Source organism: Thalassophryne amazonica, chromosome 7 (genome assembly GCF_902500255.1).
Source record: "Thalassophryne amazonica chromosome 7, fThaAma1.1, whole genome shotgun sequence".
NCBI classification, from domain to species: domain Eukaryota; kingdom Metazoa; phylum Chordata; class Actinopteri; order Batrachoidiformes; family Batrachoididae; genus Thalassophryne; species Thalassophryne amazonica.
The window spans coordinates 68,065,675-68,089,594 of NC_047109.1; the positions used below are offsets into that span (position 1 = coordinate 68,065,675).

Consider the following 23,920-nt stretch of genomic DNA (forward strand, 5'->3'; position numbering starts at 1 on the left):
TGCAGCAGGAGCTGCTGCTGCTCACCAGTGTTTGAACCTTCCTCTGTGGCATCAGGCAGTGATGAAGATGCAGGATGAGAAAATGTGACCAGAAGTTTCAATAAATGCGTACGACTTCATATTTCTATTAGACTAAAATCAATCTTATCTGGAGTGGAGTGTTGGAGTGTTGGATGTGCCTTGTGGAATTTCAGCAATATATCAGTTTTCTAATTTGTTGCAGGGTGAGTCTTACTTTGTAAACATTAATATTATCATACTGTCTTCAAACAATTTTTTTTGGCATAGAGTTTAGAGTTACTTATTGTACACTGAATCTGACTTGCTCCAGGCAACCACAGGGAATGTGCGATGGGACCCAGGTGTTCATCTGGTTTTCATAACACAAAGCCAACTGTATAACTGTGGAAAGGCCTCAGGCAGCTGTGGACCTGGAAGATTTCACTTGGAAGACAAGCAAGCTCCCTGTTCACACCACTGTACTGTCACACAATATACTAATGATGAAAGTTTTTGAGTGCAATGGTATTTCAAGAGGTGAAAGATGGAATTGTCCATTTTTGCTCCATCCACCTGCGATAAAAATTACAGACCTCCATTCTTTGTAGGTGGGAAAACTTGCAAAATGGACAGTGTATCAAATACTTATTTGCCTCACTGTATAATGGTCACAATGTTAACACACTAGCAATATTTCACTGAATGGTATAACTTTGTAATTTAGTGCCAGTTAAGGATAATTAAGTACATTTAGTCAGAGTGTGGACAAAACAAATGTTAGCTTTACCTAGCTAGACATTATTATACAACGGTGTTTTAGGGCCGCATTGAATTTTTTTGTTTTAGATGTCGAGAATAAAGTCGTAGTATTACGAGAATTAAGTCGTAATCGTGAAAGAGAAAAAAAGCTTGATTCCTGAAATGAAACATTGACAGCACACAAAACGGCCTCCGTGACTCCTCTCTGTTGCACCGCATCCATGTCAAACTTCTATAAAACGGTTTTGCTTGTTCATACACCCAAGTTTGAGGCACTGTTTAGTTAACTACTTCTAAGGCTGTTTCCAAAAAAAAAAAAAAAAACCTTCTAAGGCTACTTCCACATCATAGCGTTAGCCTACATTAGCTGTGCTGATGTGTGTTGACCGGGAAACTTGTTTCTTCTCATAAAAATATGACTTTATTCTCGTAATATTACGACTTTATTCTCGAAGTCTTAAAATTAAGACTTTATTCTCGTAATATTATGACTTTATTCTTGAAGTCTTAAAAAAATCATTGTGGCCCTAAAACGCCATCGTATTATTAAGATGTAACTTAAGGCAAAAATTAGAAACTAGCTAATGTAAGCATCCAACAGAAGACACCTGACACAATATAATTCAGAAATTCTGAAGGTAAGAAAGTAATGTGGATTAAACAACTGAGATAACTACTTTTATGAACCTTCTCCAGCATCTCTTTGCTCGTGCCACACACATGACTGTAGACATAAATGAGCCACTGAAGGGATGCGGGCAGGCTGGTGGACAGGCAGGCGAGATGTTTAACTTATGGCAAGAAATGGTATGGTCCACTTTAGGGGTGTTGTATTTCAAGACTCTTCCAGGTATGACTGTGGGAAACAGGAAGGGTAGTGGCCAAGAGGTTAGTGTCCTTGTTTCCAGAGCAGAAGGTTGCTGGTTCAAGACCACACCTGTCCATTCTTTGCATCAGGTAAGGCATCTGGTGTTAATCTTGTACCAAATCAGATCTGCGATGGATCTACTGTGACAATTCCTAGTGGGGGAAAAAAGGAAAAAGCTGAAGAGACTTACTTATGAATGTGTGAAATACAATGCAAGATTTATAATTACTTGTAAAAACCATAAATAAATGTCTCTAAGGCAACTTATTTGCCTCTGCCTTTGTGAAAGTGAGCCAAAACTTACTTCACATGGGATACCCACAAAATCCTACTTGATTTATTTCATGGTCTCGGTTTTGTCGAAATATGAGCTCCACCCCTCACCTCCTCCTCACCTGCATTGGAAAACTTTTTGATGTACAACCATATTGTATAAAAAAGACCAAAATCTGACGTAAAAAGAAGACAGATTTGGATTTTTCTCCGGCCAAGCCCCCTCTGCCCACCTGGTTGGATGGTGGGCCTGTTTTAAATGTTCAACGTTTTCTATGTTCTCATCAGTGGATCCAGGGGGTGCAGTATCTGGTGAACTGGGAGGGGTACGGTCCGGAGGAGCGGTCCTGGGACCTTGCTCTGATTCAGGACTTTCACACCTCGCACCCCGGAGCTCCTGGGCTTGCGGAGGTCAGCCTTGGAGGGGGGGTGATGTCACGATTTGGCTTGTGGGGTTTATTGGGGGGGGTTGATATTGTATTAGTTTTCTGTTGTTTTATTCTTGCTTGACAGATTTGGATGTTCCATTAATAGTTATTATGTTTTAGAACATAATGATCTGTAATCTGAATTTAGTTCATCAGAACAACTTGCTTGAGCAGTTTTCAGGCAATGGGCAGAATTTTATGCCCAAATTTTTCTACCTGAATTATTTAGTCCTCTTCCTAGGAAAGATTAGAGCACCTGTGTTGCAACCAGAAATAGCAAATACACAAAACAGTAAGCGCCAACATTTAAAGCAAACATTCATGTCTGTCTGGCACCTCGATATATTTACATTTGGCTTAAGATAGTCAGACATCCATCCATTATCAGCACTGCTGACATTCACAGGGAAGCCAGACAGGTCGTTAATTCATCACAGCTCCCATGTGCACTGACAGATAAAACATTCACAGCTATGTCCAGCCAACATCTTTGGACAGCCAAAGCTGTGAAGTCACAGTGCAGCTCCACCTTGCTGCCTTGTTGCTAACTTATTTGAAAGTGTCTCTTCCCATTTAGGCAGTGAGTCACCCTGCTTCACTTTGTCTTTTTTTCTACATTGTGAAATATGTTATAGTTAGGAGAACCGGACCGTTACAGGTGATGGACATAAAAGCTGGGAGCAAGGAACAGAACTGATTGTAAACAGAAAGAGATTTATTTGCAATAAACACATGAACAATGCTGTGCTTGTTAGATGGCCTGCTGAGCCAAGACATGGCCCACTTGCAGCGGCAGCAATCTGGGAACTGTAGTGCACATACGGACAGACTTGGGAGTCTGAGAACAAACAGGAATGCTGGGGTATATGGGAACTCGATCCGGGGGGCAGGAACAGAGGTGAGGGCTTGCACTCGTAACACTGAAGCCTTTAACAACAAGTAGTTCACTGTAGGCTTAAAACGGGAATGTTCACAGGTTTTCTGTTCAGGAATCATTCACAGTTGATGAACATCTTCAGAGGTCAGAGGTCAGGTGCTTCACGTCTTGTGACGCAGTTCCAATTAAGCAGGACTTGACTTTAGTAATGACTTGGAAAGTTCTCAGTGGTTTGATATCATAGTTCATACAGTTCTTGGAAAACAGCGCTTGGAAAACAGTTCTTGGAAACAGTTCTTAGTCAGGCACAGTCATAAACAGGAACAGTGTGAGAACGGGATCTCACAGACATGCAGGAACTTAACTGAAGGGTGGCAGAGCTACACGCTCTTTAGCTGAGAGCCGGAGAGTTCCAAAGTGACGTTGTGCCGAGAGTGGTGTGGGAGCCATGCAGGAAAGTGTCTGGAAACACAAAACACATCAATGAGCTCTAATACGGGAATTAGAGGTGACCAGGTTACCTTGACCAGGTTACCTGTGGAAAGCCCAGACATCAGAGCACTTGGAAGCATCAGCGTAGAACAAAGTCATGGATGAATCTGGCCTCAGGAAAGTAAAGAATCTGGCAATAAAGCCAGGATTTAAGTACCCCGCTTCCGATGAGCCGCTCATAAGCTTCAGGTGTGAGGAGATGATGTGTTACAGGTGTTCCTCGGTTCTGCAGCGCACCATCTGGGGTGAAAACTAACAAACTCCACACAAGGTTAAAAAAAAGGGAAGGAGAGAGGCAGACAAAGGCAGACCATGACAAAATGGACTCTTTTATTAATTAGGTTCCCACCAATCAGAGAGCCTGCTGTTACCATAGAAACATAGTTGGTTGTTTAGCAACCTGTATCAGTGATGAACATGGCTTCATCCTTTTTTGCTGAGAGGCCGAATGCCTTCTTATTTGAAGGATAAAAGGGAGCTGTTATGAATTAAAAACCATGAGTGTTACAAATTGAAATAATTAACTATCTGTTAGCGAATTATTTGGATTTTTGTTGAAAAACACTATTAATTTGAAATTAACTTTGCTGGATTTCTTTATTCTGGTATCACTAAAGTGAAGGGGAAATTAAATGTGAAAATCCCTCATGTTTTGGAATATCTCTACTCATAATTCACTCATTAAGAGAGAATATTTTATTTAAATTAACTGTCATGAACACTGGTTCATTGGCTTACTGGGTATTTTTCCTGTATTTTTAGTAAAATAAATTAAAATCACCAAACAAAGATGTCACAGGGCTGGAAACACATGACAGTACAGGTCATTCTTTGAAACAGCAGTTATTTTGTAAAACTTTTATCAAAATGGCTCCAACATAATCACTTCCTGCAAACATGTCCTTTATATGGTGACAGTGATTTTCATCCAAATAGATGGATGACTAAGACACGCCAAAATTTCTTTAGAGGAGCCAGAAGGTTTCTACAGCATCTGTGAGAAGATTCACCCACATGATTATTCCACTGACATTCACGTCGGCAGTGAGTGTCCTCTTCTCTAAAAACAAGCCACAAAGGGCAGTGTCATCACATGAAGTGTTTTGATATATAAAACGAGTTGATCGCCAGAAATCCCCAAGCTGATTTATTTTGACATCGCATTAAAAGTAGATTAAAACACTGAAGTGACTGGCTCTTTGCCAGGGCTTCTAGACTTTGATTTTCTACCTGCCCAAGGCGCTTAAGCGGCCTAAATCTGGGTCAACTTTGAAATGACTTCTGAAAATTTAATTTTACTTCCATGCATTGACCTGGTATTATTGTTTTTGGCCTCTACTTTATGAATCCTGCTTTGCTTTTCTTATTCATGACCCTATTTGTTTGCTTTTGCTGTTGGTGTTGTTTGGGAACCAGCTTTGCAGATAATGTGGAATAGACTTTATTATTATGTTTTTCCCACTTTAGTATACACATCTAAAATGAGAAATGGTTCATACTTGTCTGTTTTGACATAGTAAATTCCATTTGGCTGAGTTCATTTAAAGACTGTAAACTTCCTTTCAGGACATGATTCCTTTGCAGGAATAAAATGTGTGATGTGTTGTTCCACAGATCCGGTCAGGTTTCACTTCACCAAACCTGAGAATTACATCAGTATGTACCACCAGGAAGGGAGCGACACAGTATACGTGGGCGGACAGGCAATGATCTACCTGCTGACATTCACCGACAGAGGTGTTCGCAACCTGCAGGTCTGTGTTTCATGTTGATGTCAACTTGAACAACACAACAACGTTTGCAGGGAGAGCTTTTTCTGATGTGCACAATGTTGTGTGGGATTGAGTCTCTGATGCTTTAATTGTACTGCCTGTCTTTGTGTTAGTGATCCAATACACTCACATGTATACAGAATATCATTAAAAATCAAATCCTGTACAATCAAAGTGATAGAGGTTTATTGGCATAAACATAGCACAGTGTGAATACTGTACAACTTATAGTATGTTGTGAACAGTACATCCTAAATACAGTATACATTCAGGCCCACTGTTATTTGGACAGTGACAGAATTTTGTAATAATGTTTTGATTGTATTTCTTAATGATTGATTTAAATTTAGACCAATACTTATTCAGTGACTTGGAAAGAATTGTTTGTCCAATTATTTATGGGCTCTGAAAAAGATGAGCTCTGTATAAAAATGGCTGTAATTCCTAAATATTTAGTGATTTTTTTTTTTTGTTAGCACTCTCATCACAAGAAAGGATTTAAATGAATTAGTGAAGGTTACAAATGATCTTCTTATGGCTTCGGACAGTGGACTTATCTCTGTGCTTGTTCTGTTGGACCTCAGTGCTGCTTTTGATACTGTTGACCATAAAATTTTATTACAGAGATTAGAGCATGTCATAGGTATTAAAGGCACTGCGCTGCGGTGGTTTGAATCATATTTGTCTAATAGATTACAGTTTGTTCATGTAAATGGGGAATCTTCTTCACAGACTAAAGTTAATTATGGAGTTCCACAAGGTTCTGTGCTAGGACCAATTTTATTCACTTTATACATGCTTCCCTTAGGCAGTATTATTAGACGGTATTGCTTAAATTTTCATTGTTACGCAGATGATACCCAGCTTTATCTATCCATGAAGCCAGAGGACACACACCAATTAGCTAAACTGCAGGATTGTCTTACAGACATAAAGACATGGATGACCTCTAATTTCCTGCTTTTAAACTCAGATAAAACTGAAGTTATTGTACTTGGCCCCACAAATCTTAGAAGCATGGTGTCTAACCAGATCTTTACTCTGGATGGCATTTCCCTGACCTCTAGTAATACTGTGAGAAATCTTGGAGTCATTTTTGATCAGGATATGTCATTCAAAGCGCATATTAAACAAATATGTAGGACTGCCTTTTTGCATTTACGCAATATCTCTAAAATCAGAAAGGTCTTGTCTCAGAGTGATGCTGAAAAACTAATTCATGCATTTATTTCCTCTAGGCTGGACTATTGTAATTCTTTATTATCAGGTTGTCCTAAAAGTTCCCTAAAAAGCCTTCAGTTAATTCAAAATGCTGCAGCTAGAGTACTGACGGGGACTAGCAGGAGAGAGCATATCTCACCCGTGTTGGCCTCTCTTCATTGGCTTCCTGTTAATTCTAGAATAGAATTTAAAATTCTTCTTCTTACTTATAAGGTTTTGAATAATCAGGTCCCATCTTATCTCAGGGACCTCGTAGTACCATATCACCCTAATAGAGTGCTTCGCTCTCAGACTGCAGGCTTACTTGTAGTTCCTAGGGTTTGTAAGAGTAGAATGGGAGGCAGAGCCTTCAGCTTTCAGGCTCCTCTCCTGTGGAACCAGCTCCCAATTCAGATCAGGGAGACAGATACCCTCTCTACTTTTAAGATTAGGCTTAAAACTTTCCTTTTCGCTAAGGCTTATAGTTAGGGCTGGATCGGGTGACCCTGGACTATCCCTTGGTTATGCTGCTTTAGACGTAGACTGTGGGGGGGTTCCCATGATGCACTGTTTCTTTCTCTTTTTGTTCTGTATGCATCACTCCGCATTTAATCATTAGTGATCGATCTCTGCCCCCCTCCACAGCATGTCTTTTTCCTGGTTCTTTCCCTCAGCCCCAACCAGTCTCAGCAGAAGACTGCCCCTCCCTGAGCCTGGTTCTGCTGGAGGTTTCTTCCTGTTAAGAGGGAGTTTTTCCTTCCCACTGTTGCCAAGTGCTTGCTCACAGGGGGTCGTTTTGACCGTTGGGGTTTTTCATGATTGTTGTATGGCCTTGCCTTACAATATAAAGCGCCTTGGGGCAACTGTTTGTTGTGATTTGGCGCTATATAAAAAAAAAGTTGATTGATTGATTGATTGAAATGGTAAATGGACTGCATTTATATAGCGCTTTTCCATCTGCATCAGATGCTCAAAGCGCTTTACAATTATGCCTCACATTCACCCCGATGTCAGGGTGCTGCCATACAAGGTGCTCACTACACACCAGGAGCAATAGGGGATTAAAGGCCTTGCCCAAAGGGCCTTAGTGATTTTCCAGTCAGGTGGGGATTTGAACCCATGATCTTCTGGATTCAAGCCCAACAGCCTAACCACTAGACCATCACCTCCCTTTATACTTTTAAGACCACCAAAAACCTGCTCCAAAGTACAGAACAGTATTTCATTATTTAAAGAATGCACCACTCAGACGTGCTTCACATAAGCTAGTAGTACTTGATGAATAAAAAAAAAGATGAGCTGCATAATGAAAAGTACTGAAGAGGCTCCAGCTGACACTCCTTGTCAGTGATGAGGTGTGGCTTAGAGTGCTGAAGAAGATCAGTGGTTTGATCTGATATGCTTGTCGTGTTGCGACATTGAATGGCAACAAATCATTTATATCACTATTTCTGAGTGTGTGACTGATTTTGTTCATATGTCCATCCATTAGATGCCACTAGTCTTGATGTTGCATGGGCAGTGACAAAATGTGCTGTTAGATTACAAAGTTCTTTGATGTCTATCATGAAGATCAGTAGTCTGTCACTGAGCAGTTTCATTAAACTGCTCAGATTTGTCTTCTTTGTCTTACAGGTTTCAGTTTGCAACAAGTTGTTAGGAAGCCATGTTAGTTAACATTGTCCTGATTGCATAGGGATGTTTTGATCACTGTGTGTACTTTATTAACAGCTTTCTTTGCTTAATCTTTGTCACTATCCTCAGGTAACATGCTAGTCTCATTAAGCCCTTTAAAACTGGAGCGGCATGGTAACGGGCCCGATGCCCTGGAACAGGCATTTGCAATGTTTTAATAATAGCTATTTCTCAGTAAATTAACATTGCATAAATATATGCAGGAAGCTGGCCAGATTTAGATTCAGGAAAAGTACAACATAGTGTCAGAGCTCAGTCATACTATCATCACTTCTGGGAATATGATAACTTTTAATGTCCTTTTCTGCAATTCAAGGTATTTGATTGATGATTCGGTGGTCCTATCAACTTTTGTGTGGCCATGGCAACATGCATAGGTTCCAGAATATGTGAATGTAGAACTTGATGATGAAACTTTTTTAATGTGTTGAAAGCAGTGTGAATTTTCATTCATTCATTTTCTATACCTGCTTATTCCAATTAAGGGTCATGGGGGAACTGGAGCCTATCCCAGTTGTTATTCAGGCAGAGGTGGTGTACGAAGCCAGTCTATAACAGGCAGCATAAATAGGCATTGATATATTTATTTATTTTTCTTTGCAAAAATCTGTTTTAGTACAAACTGAACACCAAATCCACTTTGTACTAAAACATGGACAACACCAGTGCCAAGTGGCACAATTTATTTCATTTTGTACAATAATACCAAATCTTTCTTCTTGTATTCCCTAAATGTCCATTTTGAAGTATGTGCCCCACCTGTAACTGGATTCAAAACTTTCTGGCCAGCTGCCCACAGTCTGTGAGACTCAGCCCCCAACACTCCTCCACACTCAAACTCTGCACTGGTTCCCCTCAAGGCTGCGTTCTGAGCCCTCTACTGTACGGCTTATGCACCTACTCCCATAAACATGGGAGTAGGTGTTTGGGGGGTGAGGGGGGAGCCTCACCCCCTGGACAACAACTAACCCAATATGAGACCCTTTTTTGTTTTTGTTACCTTCTTCATGGGGCAGCACGGTGGCTTAGTGGTTAGCACTGTTGCCTCACAGCAAGAAGGTCATGGGACTGCTTCCCACCTGTGGCCTTTCTGTGTGAAGTTTGTATGATGTTCCTATGTTTGTGTAGGTTCCCTCCGGGTGCTCCGGCTTCCTCCCACATCCAAAGATCGAAAGACATGCAGGTTAGGTGAAACTTAGGAAACTTAGTTGTGCGTGCAGGTCTGAAAGTGTTTTTTTGTCTGCATGTGGCCCTGCGACAGACTGGTGTCCTGTCCAGGGTGTACCCGCCTCATGTCCTATGACTGCTGGGATAGGCTCCAATCCCCCCACCCCCATGACCCTTAATTGGAGTAAGTGGATATAGAAGATGGATGGATGGATATCTTCTTCATGACCAAGGCACTTGAGGGCCCATTGCCTGATATAAACATGTCAAATTTCACCTCTTGCCTCACAGAGTAGATGAGAGCTACCTACCCACGTACGAATGCATCTGCCCACCCCCTTTTTAATGGAAGCTGATTAAACGCCCAACCTAAATGGAAAAACATTTTATTAAGCTTGATTAAACTCCCACTCTAAATAAAATTAAATTTGTGACTCAAAAACATTATTAAAAGCAAAAAATGATGAGTTTTCACTCCATTTTTCATCAGTGTGTGATGCTATTTCCTGAGTTTGGTAAATGCACTGAGTGGCCCAGAGTAAATTCTGTTTTCCATGGGAATTTTTTTTTAAATTAATTATTATCTATATTGTAATAACCAAGAGGCCTCTGTGTGCATGCATGCAGCTTCGATCACAGAGAAACTGGGGAGAGCTGATATTTGCCATTTGGTGTGCTTATGTATTTTGGGTCAAGGATAAAAGCTGCGCAAATAGAAAGTTGATAGGACTAATATTTTTAAAATAGCGATATTAGCTAACAACAGTGAACAATGGTCGCTGTGCTGCAATACACCATAGGAGTTCAGGGTTTTAAATCTTGTTATTGTGATTCATGTTAGTTTAGCAGTGTTGTGAGTGTTACTGATTTATTATGTTTTTGTCATTCATTTGGTTTAGTCAGTTAAGTGTCATGTTGCTGTTACAGAGAGTGAGAAGTGTAGTGTGTTTGATGTCTCCATGTCTGTTTGTGGGTGTGCAAAAATCAAAGCACCTGCTTGCAGTGGAATACAGAAAAGATACAGAATACAGAAAAATACTCTGTGTGTGTGCGTGCATGCATGTACATGGTACATTGATAGGACTAATATTTTTGGATGAACTATTCTGGATAACTATTAGCTAACAACACTGAAAAATGTGACAATTACATTCTGGACTCACATGCTATTCCAGCAGGGGGCGGTAAATCATCTATATATTAAAAGTGTGCATACATGCATGTGTGACTTTATTTAGTAAGTTCAATGTAAGTACATAATATAATGTAATTTCGTTAAAATGCATGGATGACACAAGAAAGTGAAAACACTTGTTTCCATTGTTGCCAATTTAAAAATCAAATGACAAAATAGAAGTTAAAATAATAATAACAGTGTCTATGATAAAAAGAACCTAAACAATTTATGAATACAATAAGACAGTAAATTACATTTAAAAAACTACAAAATTAACAGGACATAAAAGGGCTGAGTTCTTCTTCTAAAAACTGTTGTGGTCTGGACTCATATGCCTTTCCAACTCATTATAGAAACTTTGGATATAATTGATTACCACCCTTTTTAGGCAAAATTTCACAAGGAATGTCCAAGCGTTGAGAATTTCACAAATTCTGTGGACAGATACAGTAATTTTTTTTTCTCCCAATACAGCGTTAACAAGCAAAAAAAAAAAAAAAAAATTATTTAAATAATTGGTTGATGAACAAACTCTGTGTGTAACACAGAAAATGTTTGCATTGCTCTGATTTCATGGCTTTTAATAACATTTTTAATTCTTAGGTGTGTGTGAGTCAGTATGTATGCGTGTGTGTGTGTGTGTGTGTGTGTGTGTGTGTGTGTGTGTGTGTGTGTGTGTGTGTGTGTGTGTGTGTGTGTGTGTGTGTGTGTGTGTGTGTGGGGGGGGTGGTGAATTTAGAGTCCATTGGTACAGAGAGTAACGACATGACGAGTCAAAAAAATGGTCACGTGACAAAATAGCATTCACTGTTAATCTATCTGCATGTAAATCCAGCTATTTTATTCATTTAATCACTGAAAATGCAAGGTTGCTGTGCATTTGGATGCACACATAGATACAACAAGGGTTTGAAGATGTACAGATTCCCTTCAGATCCCAACAGAAGAAAAATTTGGGAAAATAAAGTCAGCTGTGTGGGATGGAAGCTGGCATCTTTGTCAAAGCTTTGCAAGGTAAATTTATTGTTCAGTCCCATGTACAGTAAAACTCGCCTAAACCATCATCATATAAACTGGATATTTGCAGTTAATGGACAAAAAAGTCTCACTGTTTTTGTATTGTTTTCCATGTAATAAACACCGTATATAACAGATTTTGTATGATGGATTTTTCTCTCACATCGGCTAAAATGTCCCATCCAATCTCAATGTGTTTCCATTAAAAACCCCTCTGATGTGGGACCGAAGTCATTTCAGTGATTACAAAACCGGCCGCTTATGTTTGTCACACCGTGTTTAGAGTCGATCCTGCAGCCTGACGTGCACCTGTTAAATCAGACACAACAAAAGGCTGTGAATTGACACTTTTCTGCTTTCACTCCTTCGTCTACCGTCATTTTTTTATAGTTTTTGCAGTGTGCACACTGATTACAAATGAATCAGAGAAGTCCACACATTTACAACACAGACTCGGTAAGAATTTGTAATTGTTCAGCTTACCGTTGAATTGGAGGTGATGGTCACACGTACCATGTGATATGTGCAAATCCTAATATAGCACACTCTCGTATGACTTTAGCACAACCTTGGCAATACTGTGAAACCTCCCTGTATTGTTACGGCATCGACAATGACAACATTGCCTGCTTGGACATGCAATGGATTATCAAAGTAAGATGAAACTAATCTCACCACAATTACAACAAAGACTCACTAACTTGCCTGGCAAGGTTTTTAACAGTCACTTTAATCCCAAACTGCTCTGGTAGAGCTGCTGTTCAAACTGTAGTTGTGCTGGGCAGCTTCCTGGTACTGTATGAACACTGACTTTACTTATATATAAATGGACTCCATTTATATAGCACTTCTCCATCTGCATCAGACGCTCAAAGCGCTTTACAAATAATGCAACATCATTTTGGCACGGACCTTCCATGTTCCGAAAGCAATAGGTGTCACCTTGACCTCAAAAGATTTCTTGTTATTGCTACTAAGGTTGGGCGGCTGCCATCCACACAAAGGAGTGTCCCCATAGATGATGACAGACACTGGAATAGCCAAGTCCAGAATCTCCTCTGGAAGACTTGAGTCAGTGTGGGAGCACAGAGGACTTGGCTTGTCAACCAAGCTGAAGGTGTCACGGGCAGCAGTCGTGACCACTCTTCTGTGAGATCTGGGCCATGTATCAACACTATGCCAAAAAACGTAACAGCTTCTATTTCCACTGCCTCCACAACCTCCTTCACATCTGCTAGCAAGACAAGCTCCCTGTCGTAGAGCTATCCACAGTCATATGCCAAGCATCCACACGCTGCTGCGTCAGTCAGCTCCACTACGCCCATCACATTACAACAGGCCTTCCACATAAAATTATCTGTGGTGAGTTGATATCAGCCATAGAAATTGTTCCATCAAGACTGACCTGCTTGGAGGAACACAATAACCAAAACCATGGCAACCTCTGAAAAATAATAGGTTGTCAGAACCAGAAAGGCAATAGAAAGTCTCAGCTCCAGTCATCTCAGCTATACACAGTAAAATCACTCTGACCAGAGTGGGACCATATGTACACTGGCAGTGTTAATTTAGCACTGTCAGTGTTAGTTTTACACTGGTTATTTTACTGTGTATGTTAGAATATTCCATACAGTGACTGATTTCACCATTCACATATGTACACACTTCGGCAAGTTACGTCTGCACAGATCTGAAGAATAAACAAGTCATTTTGGTACACATGGCTGAAGCATAAATCACATTTTGGGTCCAACTGCCTATTTTACCTCCACTCTAACCAGTGGTTGGTTGACATGCTTTACTAAGTCATGAATTTGTTATTTGTTACTTATTGATTTGGAGCACAACTTGGCTATTAACTCTTTATGACCTGTGGGTAGTTTTGAGCAGTTCTCACATGAAAGACATCCCCCAGAAACAATGCATTGGCTTATTAGTCTTGAACATATGAAAAAAAGGAGCCATGTACCCTGTATGAACTGACAGAAAATGTTTTAAATTTTGTGGAAAATGTGTTGACTTAAAGTTTAGAAATTGTCAGATTCAACACTGATGATAAAACAACTAAAAGACTGAAGCCACCATAGGATTTTAATTTAAGTTGTACATAGTGGTGGGCACAGCTAACCAAAAAGTTAGTTTTGCTGGCCGTTACTCCGCTAATTGAAAAGTTAGCTTTTGGAAGCTAAACCGATAAACCCATAAAAAATTAGCAGAAGTTACAGCTAAAAGCTAAACCAATAACTTTTTGAATTGAATTCAGTACACTGGCAGCTACTAACACAACAACGAGCCAGCGCTTCTGTCTCAGATCAACCTTCTCTCAGCAAAAGAGCTCTGGTGACCAGAGAGAAAGAAACTTATTTTCACAGCCATACAGACTTGCAGATGTATCACAGGAGTCATGCACAGCAAGACAGCTTTAACTTATGGTTAAAATGTTAAACAAACTAATTCCGGACAAGTTATTGAAATTAATCAATCAATCAATCAATTTTTTTTATATAGCGCCAAATCACAACAAACAGTTGCCCCAAGGCGCTTTATATTGTAAGGCAAGGCCATACAATAATTATGTAAAACCCCAACGGTCAAAACGACCCCCTGTGAGCAAGCACTTGGCTACAGTGGGAAGGAAAAACTCCCTTTTAACAGGAAGAAACCTCCAGCAGAACCAGGCTCAGGGAGGGGCAGTCTTCTGCTGGGACTGGTTGGGGCTGAGGGAGAGAACCAGGAAAAAGACATGCTGTGGAGGGGAGCAGAGATCGATCACTAATGATTAAATGCAGAGTGGTGCATACAGAGCAAAAAGAAAAAGAAACAGTGCATCATGGGAACCCCCCAGCAGTCTACGTCTATAGCAGCATAACTAAGGGATGGTTCAGGGTCACCTGATCCAGCCCTAACTATAAGCTTTAGCAAAAAGGAAAGTTTTAAGCCTAATCTTAAAAGTAGAGAGGGTGTCTGTCTCCCTGATCTGAATTGGGAGCTGGTTCCACAGGAGAGGAGCCTGAAAGCTGAAGGCTCTGCCTCCCATTCTACTCTTACAAACCCTAGGAACTACAAGTAAGCCTGCAGTCTGAGAGCGAAGCGCTCTATTGGGGTAATATGGTACTACGAGGTCCCTAAGATAAGATGGGACCTGATTATTCAAAACCTTATAAGTAAGAAGAAGAATTTTAAATTCTATTCTAGAATTAACAGGAAGCCAATGAAGAGAGGCCAATATGGGTGAGATATGCTCTCTCCTTCTAGTCCCCGTCAGTACTCTAGCTGCAGCATTTTGAATTAACTGAAGGCTTTTTAGGGAACTTTTAGGACAACCTGATAATAATGAATTACAATAGTCCAGCCTAGAGGAAATAAATGCATGAATTAGTTTTTCAGCATCACTCTGAGACAAGACCTTTCTGATTTTAGAGATATTGCGTAAATGCAAAAAAGCAGTCCTACATATTTGTTTAATATGCACTTTGAATGACATATCCTGATCAAAAATGACTCCAAGATTTCTCACAGTATTACTAGAGGTCAGGGTAATGCCATCCAGAGTAAGGATCTGGTTAGACACCATGTTTCTAAGATTTGTGGGGCCAAGTACAATAACTTCAGTTTTATCTGAGTTTAAAAGCAGGAAATTAGAGGTCATCCATGTCTTTATGTCTGTAAGACAATCCTGCAGTTTAGCTAATTGGTGTGTCACCTCTGTCATCTTACAAAGTGAAAATATCAGCTATATGTTTTAGTTTTAAAGCAATTCACTAATTTTGAAGGTTTTAGCATTTTACAGACACAAATGCCGAAAAGCATTATGGGAAAATTAGTTTCCTGTCATCAGTGTTTGGTCGGTATATGTAAAAAAAAAACAACCAACACACAAGTTACTGTAATGTGTGCATTGGTTTTTACAAATAAATCTGTATTTGTACAGTAAATGTCATTTTTTTTATTTGTAAAAAAAGGCAATTTGAAAAGTGAAAATCCTGTTAAGTGATTCAGCACTTTTAGCGAATGTGTGGCAATTGGTATTCACACTGCCATGAACACTGTCATCTTTTTATTTTTTAAATTTTGACACCTGTGTAATTCTTCAATGACGCCTGGCCGCCATATTGGATTTTCAAGTGGGCAGCACTTTTTTCTCAAACACTGATTTATGAAGAACATTCATGCCAAATCGGATGCTTGTATTACCATTGTTTTGGTTATCTGCTGCACTAAAAGCGGCACCTGGAAATTTGGCTTGCAGAAATAAACAAGATTCACTGAGTGTACTTAGGCAAAGCATTTAGCTTTCACTAATGATAAGACAGCCATCAGATCAAACTGTGGTTTGCAGGATTCACACTGATGCTTTCAGGAAGAACAAGCAGTATTGATGTTTGAGATCTTGTGTTGAATTTTCATAGTTTTTCATACCACATCTGCTTAGAAATGAAACCAAGACCATCTCAACTTCCTGCAGATCTGACAACCAGCCACTGACCCGGCACAGCAGCCAACATGCAGAAATGCTGACAAGTTTGGGTTATGCATAACTTAACAAAGCTACGCTTATTTCTGTGAGAACAGAAAATATAATTCTCAGAGCTTAATAATGTCAACACAAGCTCAAGATAACATGATGCATGGGAGGCTCTCAGTGCTGACTAGCTGAACAAATTAAAGCGACTGTAATTATGGTGTTTAATCCAAATATGTCTATGCACCATTTTACACAATGACAGCAGGCTTAGGGCCGGGTTTTCCTCAAAAAGGCAATAACAGGTGAAAAAACAACTATTAGCAAGAGATTATTTAGTTACATTTAGCAGATATTTTCTTAAACTGATGTCTCTGCAAAGCAGGCTACTGCAGTAGAAGTTACAAAAAAAGTACAAACTGGACAAAGATGATAAATCAAATGCAGAAACACAAAACACTGCATCATATGGCTGGAGTACATGAATTGGCTCCTTGCACAAATGTTCTGCACTCAGAGGGACCAAGACATTGCTAAACAGGAAATAAATTAAAATAAAATTTCCTCTGTTGTCGAGACTTGAGTTGTGCTGCATTTTCAATGAAGGGAGCAGCTTGTCTTTGCTCTGCAGAAAAAATTCATTCCCCTATTTGGCTCAGTGCAACACCTCATCACACTCTAGAGAGGGCTCAGAAACAGCAGCTCTTCTTCAGCTCCCTATAGAACATCTGCAATTGATGTCATACAGTCAGGTGCATAAGTATTTGGACAGTGACACAATTTTTATTTTATTTCTGTGCACCGCCACAATGGAGCTGAAATGAAACATTGAAGTTAGAGCCATATTTATACAACGTCCCTGTATTTTCAGAGCCCATAACTAATTAGTCAAACTACACCATACAAATTGTAACTTTCACAGCCAGATTGTCTTGAAACCAGTCCAGATCACTGAACATGTCTTAAGAAACACAAGCATACATCCATCCATCCATTTTCTATACCCGCTGATTCCAATTAAGAGTCACGGGGACCTGGAGCCTATCCCCGCAGTCATAGGGCATGAGGCGGGGTACACCCTGGACAGGACGCCAGTCTGTCACAGGGCCACATATAGAGAAACAAACACATTCACACCCGCACACACACCTATGGAGAATTTCGAAACTCCTCCTAACCTAATCCACCTAACCTGCATGTCTTTGAATGTGGGAGGAAGCCGGCGCACCCAGAGGGAACCCACACAAACATGGGAAGAACATGCAAACTCCACACAGAAAGGCCACAGGGGGGAATCAATCCCATGACCTTCTTGCTGTGAAGCAACAGTGCTAACCACTAAGACACCATGCTGTCCAGAAACACAAACAGTAAAGTACTATATCGTAAGTCTGTCTGGAGTAGGCGGTTCTCAAAAACTGAGTGACAATCCAAGAAAGAGACTAGTGAGGGAAGCCACCAAGACTCCAATGACAATTCTGAAGGAGATACAGGTTTCTGTGGCTGTGATTGGAGAAACTGCATCATATACCTTTGTCTGTTGTGTCACCACTTATACAGCTTTATGGTGGATTGGAACAGAGATGGGTTTTCTTCAAAACAAAACAGATCAAATCTATGCTTTAGTTTCCTATGTATCTTTGCCAGACTTTCAGTGAGATGTCACATGTACTGTTTAAGAAAATCCTTTTCGGTTCCACACCACCATGAAGGTGTAAAATTAATGCTGAAACAGGCAAAAGTTGCAAAGTGCACCAATTCTCCAATCACAGCCACAGAAGCCAATAATCCCTTAAGAAATGATAGGGGTGCCTCCCTCACCAGCCTCCTCCCTGCCAGCCATACTGTTTGTATTTCTAATTGATTATACAGTATTAGACTGTTTGTATTTCTAATTGATTATACACTATTATACTGTTTGTATTTCTTAATGATTACGAGGTCTGTTAGAAAAGTATCCGACCTTATTATTTTTTTAAAAAACCATATGGATTTGAATCACGTGTGATTGCGTCAGACAAGCTTGAACCCTCGTGCGCATGCGTGAGTTTTTTCACGGCTGTCGGTTGCGTCATTCGCCTGTGACCAGGCTTTGAGTGAGGTGTGGTCCACCCCTCTCGTCTATTTTTTATTGCGAATAAATGTCTGAACAATTTGGAGCTTTGCTGCATCAATTTTTTCCAGAAACTGTGAGAGACCTCCAGGTGGACGCCGTTCGAAAAATTAATATGGCTTTCAGGGATGATTTTATGGGGATTAAACAGATTACGGGGTGTTACTGCCGCTTTAAGGACGGCCCACAACTGCTGAGAGCGCGGCGCGCACTCCCAGCCCCCATCGACAGGCTGACACCCCGCTGGAACAACCAGATAATTTCCAACGTGAAAGCTTTGTTGATCCGGGACCTCGTCTGACTTTCACAAAAAGGCAGAAGATGTGGACATCAGCACTTTTTCCGGCACATTCCACCGTTACAGGAGTTTTTTTCATGGAAAGAAAAGCGGAGGGACGCGCCACGGCTCTGTTCATTACGCGGGACAAAACCACCTCGGTGTTGGTCTCTCAGGACAGCTTTCAGGTGGATTTCAGACGGATTTCGGTTGCTTTTCAGTCGTGTGAATATCCGATTGTGATTGTGCATGAGCTGGACATGCCAGAACATGTCCCGTGAGGCTTCATCACGGCGTGGCTTTGCGCCGAGCGGCTGCACCGCAACGCACGGTGGAGCAGCTTCTCTTTCCATGACAAAAACTCCTGTAACAGTGAAATGTGCCGTTCATTTTTAAACTGGACGCTGTCTTGATCCGGTATGTCATCTGACTAGCACAGGAATTGTAAAAAGACGTGGACATCAGCACTTTTCCGGCACATTAAGACAGACGCGCTAAGCCACGCCATATGGTTTTTTAAAAAATAATAAGGTCGGATACTTTTCTAACAGACCTCGTATACAGTACTATACAGTTTGTATTTCTTAATGATCATACAGTACTATACTGTTTATATTTCTAACTGATTATACAGTATTAGACTGTATTTCTTAATAATTATACAGTATTATACTGTTTGTATTTCTAATTGATTATACACTATTATACTGTTTGTATTTTTTAATGATTATACAGTACTCTACAGTTTGTATTTCTTAATGATCATACAGTACTATACTGTTTGTATTTCTAATTGATTATACAGTATTAGACTGTTTGTATTTCTTAATGATTATACAGTACTATACTGTTTGCATTTCTAATTGATTATACACTATTATACTGTTTGTATTTCTTAATGATTATACAGTATTATACTGTTTGCATTTCTAATTGATTATACACTATTATACTGTTTGCATTTCTAATTAATTATACAGTATTATACTGTTTGTATTTCTTAATGATTATACAGTATTATACTGTTTGTATTTCTGATTGATTATACACTATTATACTGTTTGCATTTCTAATTAATTATACAGTATTATACTGTTTGTATTTCTTAATGATTATACACTATTATACTGTTTGCATTTCTAATTGATTATAGAGTATTATACTGTTTGTATTTGTAATTGATTATACACTATTATACTGTTTGTATTTCTTAATGATTATACAGTATTATACTGTTTGTATTTCTAATTGATTATACACTATTATACTGTATTTCGTAATGATTATACAGTATTATACTGTTTGTATTTATTATTGATTATATAGTACTGTACTGTTTGTATTTCTAATTGATTATATAGTACTATACAGATTGTATTTCTTATTGATTATACAGTAATATATTGTTTGTATTTCTTATTGATTATACAGTATTATACTGTTTGTGTTTCTTATTGATTATACAGTACTATACAGTTTGTATTTCTTTTTGATTATACAGTACTATACAGATTGTATTTCTTATTGATTATACAGTATTATATTGTTTGTATTTCTTATTGATTATACAGTATTATTATACTGTTTGTATTTGTTAACGATTATACAGTGTTATACCGTTTGTATTTCTTAACGATTATACAGTATTATACCGTTTGTATTTCTTAATGATTATACAGTATTATACTGTTTGTATTTATTATTGATTATATAGTACTGTACTGTATGTATTTCTAAATGATTATACACTATTATACTGTTTGCATTTCTAATTGATTATACAGTATTATACTGTTTGTATTTCTTAATGATTATACAGTATTCTACTGTTTGTATTTATTATTGATTATACACTATTATACTGTTTGTATTTCTTAATGATTATAGAGCATTATACTGTTTGTATTTATTATTGCTTATACAGTATTATACAGTTGTACGAGGTCTGTTAGAAAAGTATCCGACCTTTTTATTTTTTTCAAAAACCTGATGTATTTGAATCCAGTGTGCTTGCATGAGCCAACCTTGAACCTTCGTGCACATGCGTGATTTTTTTCACGCCTGTCGGTTGCATCATTTGCTTGTAAGCAGCCTTTGTGTGAGGATGGGTGGAGTCTCTCATCGTTTTTTCTTTGCAAGGAAATGGCGGAACGACTGGAGCAGCGCGACTGCATCAAATTTTGCCAGAAACTAGGTGACAGCCAGGTGGAAACCATTCGGATTATTCAGACGGCTTTCGGTGACAATCCTATGGGCATCACACAGATTAAGGAGCGGTACAACCGGTTTAAAGACGACTGCACAACGGTGGAGAGCGCGCCGCGCTCCGATCGGCATCAACATGCTGAAATGACCAGATCATTTCCAAAGTGAACGCTGTGGTAATGTGGGACCGTCGTGTGACTATCCGAGAAATTGCGGAAGAGGTGGACTTCAGCATTTTTTTGGCACATTCCACTGTAACAGAAGGCTTTGCCATGAAAAGAGTTGCAGCGAAATTCATCGGCACGAAGCTGATGGCGGAACGAGGTGAGCATGTCACAACATGTCCTGTGAGGCTTCAACACGGTGGCGCTTTTGCTGCACCATCAGCTTCGTGCCGATGAATTTCGCTGCAACTCTTTTCATGGCCAAGTCTTCTGTCACAGTGGAATGTACCGAAAAAGTGCTGATGTCCACCTCTTCCACAATTTCTCGGATAGTCACACGACGGTCCCACATCACCACAGCGTTCACTTTGGAATGATCTGGTCATTTCAGCATGTTGATGGCCGACCAGAGCGTGGCGCGCTCGCCACCGTTGTGCAGCCATCTTTAAACTGGTTGTACTGCTCCTTAATCTGTGTGATGCCCATAGGATCGTCACCGAAAGCCGTCTGAATAATCCGAACGGTTTCCACCTGGCTGTCGCCCAGTTTCTGGCAAAATTTGATGCAGTCGTGCTGCTCCAGCCGTTCCGCCATTTCCTTGCAAAGAAAAAACGACAATAGACTCCACCCATCCTCACACAAAGGCTGCTTACAAGCAAATGATGCAACCGACAGGCGTGAAAACAATCACGCATGCGCACGAAGGTTCAAGGTTGGCTCATGCAAGCACACGTGATTCAAATCCATCAGGTTTTTGAAAAAAATAAAAAGGTCGGATACTATTCTAACAGACCTCGTATTTCTTAATGATTATACAGTATTATACTGTTTGTATTTATTATTGATTATATAGTACTATACTGTTTGTATTTCTAATTGATTATACAGTACTATACTGTTTGTATTTCATAATGGTTATACAGTATTATACTGTTTGATTTTCTTAATGGTTATACAGTATTATACTGTTTGATTTTCTTAATGATTATACAGTATTATACTGTTTGTATTTATTATTGATTATATAGTACTGTACTGTTTGTATTTCTAATTGATTATACAGTACTATACAGATTGTATTTCTTATTGATTATACAGTAATATATTGTTTGTATTTCTTAACGATTATACAGTATTATACTGTTTGTATTTATTATTGATTATATAGTACTGTACTGTTTGTATTTATTATTGATTATACAGTACTATACAGATTGTATTTCTTATTGATTATACAGTATTATATTGTTTGTATTTCTTATTGATTATACAGTATTATACCGTTTGTATTTCTTAATGATTATACAGTATTATACCATTTGCATTTCTTATTGACTGATGTAAATGAAGCCAAAGACACATTTACTGACCTCAAAATGTTCTTGTATCAATCCCCTGACTTGCAAAAATTGCAAAATTTGTCAATGTGCAAATACTTATGAACCTGACTGTGTGGCCAGAGGTCCTGAACTAAAATCCACCATCTTGGTGGCCAGTAGTCTGATGTTCACATTGGGTGTTCAAATATGAAGCGGTCATCGTGTCATGACTCAAGCTGGATCATGTTACAAATATTGGTGAGTTAAGATGGGACCGGTTCAGGTCTTCTGTTGGTGTTGGTCTCTGATGTGTGTTTAATTGACTGGAGGAATCCACACTGTTGGCATTGACTGTGTGTGTGTGTGTGTGTGTGTGTGTGTGTGTGTGTGTGTGTGTGTGTGTGTGTGTGTGTGTGTGTGTGTGTGTGTGTGTGTGTGTGTGTGTGTGTGTGCCACAGTAGAGAAAACATGAATCATTTATGAATTAATGTTTATCATGTTTAGCACTGTTGCCTCACAGCAAAAAGGTCATGGGCTCAATTCCCATCTGTGGCCTTTCTGTGTGGAGTTTGCATGTTCTCCCAGTGTTTGCGTGGGTTGGAAACTTTCAAGTGTCCTTTGGTGTGGAGGTGTGTCTGCAGGTGTGAATGTGTTTGTCTGTCTACATATGTGGCCCTGCGACAGACTGGCGTCCTGTCCAGGGTGTACCCCGCCTTAAGCCCTATGACTGCTGGGCAGTGGTGGGCACAGATAACCAAAAAATTAACTTCGATAACAGATAATCAGATAACTGAAAAGTTATCTTTGATAAAAAGAAAACGATAAACCACCCAAAAATGTATCAGAAGTTACAGATAACAAATGACCGATAAATTACAGTATTGTCTCTGGTACATTTGCAACTACTAACAAGCTGAATTTGAGTTTTAACACCACAATCACTTCTGGTAACATCAAAAGCAACAACAGACCCAAACAATGAGCCCACACTTCTGTCTTTGAACATATTGCCCCCTGCTGGAAGCTCTTGTTTACTACATGGCATCCAGCACAGAAGCAAACTGAGAGGAGCCACAAAGCTCAACTCTCTACCCAATCACAAAGTTCCCGTCAGGCGGAGGTCTTGGAAAATAAAGCAATGCTGAGTTATGGTTTGGTGTATAAATAAAAAGAATACTGATAGAATAACTCCATTAATGTCACTTCTGTCATTTGTACAAAGTTAAAATATAACATATATATTTTAATGTTCAATAATGCACTAATTCTGAAGTTTTGTAACAAACACAGACAGATCGCAAAGGATTCTGGGTAAAATGTGCCTCCACTAAACACTGATTGGTTGAGTCATTCATTATGTAAACCAACACGCTAATGTGACGTGTGTCGTGTGTTAGCGTTTACAGATAAATGTGCTTTTGTAAAATATTCCATTTTTTTATTTTAAAAACAGGCATTTTTACAGAGCTCTGGAAGTGTCATCACAAAATGTTTTGCATGTGGAGAGAATGTGTGCTCATTTTATTATATTGTGCGCACGTTTTATGATGTTTTAAGCATCATTTGAGTAAAACAAGGGCACGATCTACTAAACGTGGCCACAATTTGTAAAACGTGCACTCAATATTGTCTTGACACATAAATGTTGGTTATTA

General features: G+C 39.3%; 1 protein-coding gene across 1 annotated transcript in view; it reads left to right on the plus strand.

Moving 5' to 3' along the window:
• Positions 1-23,920, plus strand: part of si:ch211-113g11.6 (uncharacterized protein LOC559008 homolog) — a 178,075-nt gene that overhangs the window by 11,884 nt on the left and 142,271 nt on the right. The window contains exon 2 of the mRNA XM_034174381.1: positions 5,312-5,451. Coding sequence (XP_034030272.1) covers positions 5,312-5,451 — 140 coding nt within the window. The remainder of the gene's footprint in view (positions 1-5,311; positions 5,452-23,920) is intronic.